General features: G+C 35.8%; 1 protein-coding gene across 1 annotated transcript in view; it reads left to right on the plus strand.

Moving 5' to 3' along the window:
* The first annotated feature begins 994 nt into the window (after positions 1–994).
* SLC6A15 (solute carrier family 6 (neutral amino acid transporter), member 15) overlaps positions 995–5138 on the plus strand; it is a 44979-nt gene continuing 40835 nt past the window's right edge. Inside the window, exon 1 of the mRNA XM_006872969.1 lies at positions 995–1471. Within this exon, the coding sequence (XP_006873031.1) occupies positions 1183–1471 (289 nt within the window). The 5' untranslated portion in view covers positions 995–1182. The remainder of the gene's footprint in view (positions 1472–5138) is intronic.

Here is a 5138-nt window from a genome sequence, read left to right on the forward strand (position 1 = left end):
GACTTAACCACCACTTCAAAAGGCTCACATGCCTCAGTCTGTTTTGCTTGCTCTGGAGGCACTTCCCTGTGAGTCCCTGGTTTCAAAACCATACCCCTTCTGTGTGTCCTCCCTGGTGTGGTGTGCTCCATTCCTGGCTGTATCCTACCCACCTTGTCATTGCTTTACGGGATTGTTTGCATGGATTCTCTGCCACTAGCTATGTTCTCTATGTGGTTGCTTTCTCGGTTTCCTCACTCCAGGTTGATGTTCCATCCAGTCCCAGAATGACCATCCTGCTCTGCACCAGCAGGCACAATGTGATGGATTCGGGGCCTCTGTTTACCTGGTTGTCCTCGTTCTACCTATTCTTCCAGTGGCACTCTTCAATACTCTATTTGATTCTCTGGGATCTGAAGTCATTTTTTGTTTCTATTTTACTTATTTTTTTTATTCTTTTGTTCCAGGAAGTAGATAACTGTGTGTCTAAAACACCATATTAACTATAAGTCCTCATTATCTCTTTTAATCTTCACAAATCCTAAATCCTAATGTGATGGCTCTTAGGATCAATATTTAAATTTTAGAAATAATGAAATATAATTCAAACCTAAAGGTAATGAATAAATTACATGGTCAAATTAAATAATTCTTTTAAAAATTGGTTTACTACTCAGTATGGACTTCTGGCATAGCACTGTAGCATCAGCACTGCACTGCAAACCAGAAGGTCGGCAGTTCAAACCTACCAGTTGCTCCTAGGAAACCCTATACAGGGTCGCTATGAATCAGAATCGACTCTCCAGTACTTTACACCAATAAAAACAATGACTCTCATATGCTAGAGTTCTTGCATTGGGGGAGTATTAAGCTCTGAGAGTCCAGGTAAAATCATGGTTTATACTTTCATTTATAAAAAGAGACTTCATCATAAAAATGAATATAAAGGATAGTTTGATGTTTTTAACATTTTCATCATTTTAATTATTTATATTTCAATCCTACACTTTTACAGGTACCTACAGAATATTGAGCATACAGAACCAGGATCTTAAAACTTCATCACCTTGAATTAAGGATTTGTTTGCTAACCTTGATCTCTACTCAATATCAAGTAACAGTGTTTTTTTTTGTTTTTTTTTTTAAGAATTAACATATTTACACTAAGGAGATTTTGGAACATAATACTACCCAGACTTTCCAATGCCTAAAAACAGCAAGGTGGTAAAAAGAGAATTAGATGATGAGGTTATTGAATCTGTCAAAGACCTCCTTTCAAATGAAGACTCAGCTGATGATGCTTTTAAGAAGAGTGAATTAATTGTTGATGTTCAAGAAGAGAAAGAGATTGATAATGAAGAAGGATCTGAAGTTGAAGATGAAAGACCAGCTTGGAACAGTAAACTACAATACATCTTGGCCCAAGTTGGGTTTTCTGTAGGTTTAGGGAATGTTTGGCGATTCCCGTACCTATGTCAGAAGAATGGAGGTGGTAAGTTCTTATTTTTCCATTCACACATCATTGTAATCAATTGCAATTTGATTCCTCAAGTAGCTCCAATTGTTGTTAGAGTCTCATTATTTTACAAACTATGAATGCCATTAAAAAGCTGAAAAGATTCCTTTATATGTGAGGTAAAACCCAACTCTGTTTTCAAATTAGGTTTCCATAGAAGCAGATTGTTTTCCAAGAGATATGTAGTCAATACTTAAGTGTCCTGAATTTTCAGTCTTTCTGTGGATGCTCAAATATCTCAAAATTACTGACCTGAACTTCTTCAGGAAGTATTTCATTTCTAGTTTCTTTTTGAAGAATAATCAAAAGTTTCTGATATTTAGGAAAATTGGGTAAGGAAGACAGAATTTTCTCCCTGTGATTTATTGATTTTGAAGTATAAGTTGCCTCAATCTTTAAAAAAACAAAGATGACATATAATGTACATATGATCATCTGAATGATCATAGTCTTCAGATGCTTATGAGAGATTTTTAGATCCTATTATATTATAAGGGGTGTCCTATAGGACGGTCTTCATTCTTAGATACCTTTCATATTCAATTTTCTATTATCTTGGGGACAATGTTCAATTTCAAAGAAAACTTTATCAGTAGCCTGCATTCTAAAAGAAAATATCTGTCACCATTGATATTGTCACTATTTTGTACTTTTGCATATAATTATTAGGGAAATATGGCAATGATTAAAAACCTATACAAGGGAATTGGCTCTATAGGATACTAGCTCTGTAGTATACCAAAATCAAATGAAATGTTACATTAACTAACATTTGGATAGAAAATTGTCCAATTCCATGAAATCGGTTCAAGCGTTGTTAAAACTATGTATACAATCTGCCACGCATTTCGACCCACAAAGAATAAAAATAATATTTTGGTATGTGATTCCAGCATGTAATAGTTTGTTAATGAGAAAAAAAAATATGCTTTCTATTTTTAATGAAGCTTTAATCTATAAAACCCTACATCAAATACAGTCATTGCAATGAGAAAATTCATCTTAATCACTAAAAGAGATACACATTTGTTAAAGTGTTACTCTGACTAAATATACTTCTTAAGATCTTTGTAAATTTAACCAACTACAAAGCAGTTAAGACCTGAGAGCTAAGAATCAATACATGAAGCCGGTGGTACACTACACATCATTCTAAGAAATTGTCAGCATTTCAGCTAGTCCATAACCTCACATATGAATTATTTATCAAATTATCTATACATAGTTATGTACTACCTTGCTTTTTTGTTTTTCACAAATCATTTCGTTTGTCAAGAGTGAAAGACCTTATAAAACTTTATCTTAAGAAAGATGGCTGCTTTGTTTGCATTGTCAGGTTCTTTCCTTTTAGGAAAATTTCTTGGAGAGCTCTGAATGATTCCATATTTTGTAATTACTAGCAAATTGTCATTCCTAATATTGTGTCCTCTCTTCTATACACAAATACTAAAGATAGGCTGTATATCCATTATATAATACAAACAGTTTATTTTAAGATGACTGTAAGAAACGCTGGTGGCCCTGAGAGTTAGGTATTGGACTGCTTACAGAAAGCCTGGATGTTCAAATTTACCAGCTGCTCTGCGGGAGAAAAATGAGGCTGTCTGCTCCTGTAATAGGGCCGCTATGAGTCAGAATCAACTTGATTGCAATGGGTTTTGTTAGGAATGCAAAATGCTTACTCAACATGCAGAACAGTCATTGTTGTTGTTAAGTGCCATCGAGTTGGTTCCAACCATAATGACCCCGTATAGGGTTTCCTAGGAGTAGCTGGTGAGCTTGAACTGCCAACCTTGCAGTTCAAATGGCTTTGTAGTCTGAAGCATTAACACACAGCGCCACACCAGGACTCCACAGGAGTAGTACCTTCTGATTAAATCAAATAGCTCAAGCTATCTACATCTTGTTGATTAATTATTTGGGGTACTTTATAAATGATAGAACTAAAAGGTAGTTGTTGTTAAGTGTTATAGTCAGTTCCGACTCACAGCACACCTGTATATGGTTTCCCAGTAGCAATTAGCTGTTGGGTTTGAACCACCTACCTTGTAGTTAGCAGTTCAGTGCTTATCCTACAGTGTCACACCAGGACTCCTGTTACATTATACTGTTGTTGTTGTCAAGTGTAGTTGACTCAATTTGACTCGTGATGACTCTGTATAGGGTTTCCGAGGAGGGACTGGTGACCTTGAACCACTGACCTTGCCATTCAAACCTACCTTGTGTTCCAGTGCATTAGCGCCACACCAGGACTTCCTTATATTATAAATGCACCACCAATTTAGGGAAAAGGAACTGTGGTAGTGTAGTGGTTAAAAATCGGGCTGCGAACCTCAAGGTCATCAGTTCGAAACTACAAACTGTTCCGCGGGAGAAAGATGAGGCTTTCTGCTCCTGTAAAGATTTACAGCCTAAGAAACCCTGTAAAGGGTCTCTATGAGTCAGAATCGACTCCATGGCACATAACCAACAACCAATTTAGGGAAGCAGGCTTGTATACATTCTTTATTATAGAGATATTTAGATGCTGAGATAATTTTTAAAAACACATTTATTTTTACATCTTCAACAGAATAACTGACAGAAAAATTTGAAAACCCCCTAAAGTCTATTCAGTTAAGATTGCTGTAGTTGTTATTGTTAAGTTCTGACTCATAGCAACCCTGCATAGGATTTCCAAGGAGCAGTTGGTGGGTGTGAACTGCCAACCTGTGGTTAGCAGTTCAGTACTTATTTTAGAGTGCCACGCCAGTTATGAACGTTTATTGTTGTAAAGTGCCATGGAGTCTATTTTGGTGCATAATGACCCTGCACAGGCTTTCTCAGGAACAATCAGTGGATTTGAACTGCTGACTCAGTGCTTATACTACAGTGCCACATTAGACTTAAAATAGAACCAAATATAATAAGTAGCACAAAACATAATAAATAGCTTATTTTAGACAATATTTCAGAGAAGAAATTTGAATATAGGAAAATTTGAGGTTACTTAATAAGAAATCATTGGAGTTCTGGTGTTGTGCTATAGGATAAATACTGTACTGCAAGGGTGGTTTGAACCACAAGATCCGGGGTTCAAACTCACCATTTACTCCTGGGAAACCCTATACAGGGTTGCCATGAGTCAGAACCAACTGAGGGCATTTAACAACAGGATCACTTCCGTATGTAGTCACAGGTAGAAATTAGTACAGGTCTTATGTGTATTATTTTAAATCCCATAACTCGTGTCTTGTCCTGTGGTTGCTGTAGGATAAGCACTGGTCTGCTTACCTCAAAGTTGATGGTTCAAACCCACTAACTGCTTCTCTGGAAGTCTGTACAGTGTCTCTATGAGTCAGAACCTACTCAACGGCACTTAAAATCATAATAACAATGTCTTTTGAGTAATATTGTGAAATCATTCAATATATTTTTTAGTCACTAGTCATATGTTTTAATGTGTGAGTTACTGAAAAAAATTTTTTTTTCAAAGTATAGAAACTTTTCTACAAGATGAATAGTGTATGTACTTTTTTTTTTTAAGGTTTTTATTGTGGATTGAGTGAAAGTTTATAGGGCACATCATGAGTTTCACATTCAACAATTCATAAAATTTGTTTCATTACAATGATTATTATCCCCTCCATATACCATCAGTTAA

This window comes from Chrysochloris asiatica, unplaced genomic scaffold, assembly GCF_000296735.1.
Source record: "Chrysochloris asiatica unplaced genomic scaffold, ChrAsi1.0 scaffold00217, whole genome shotgun sequence".
Taxonomy (NCBI): domain Eukaryota; kingdom Metazoa; phylum Chordata; class Mammalia; order Afrosoricida; family Chrysochloridae; genus Chrysochloris; species Chrysochloris asiatica.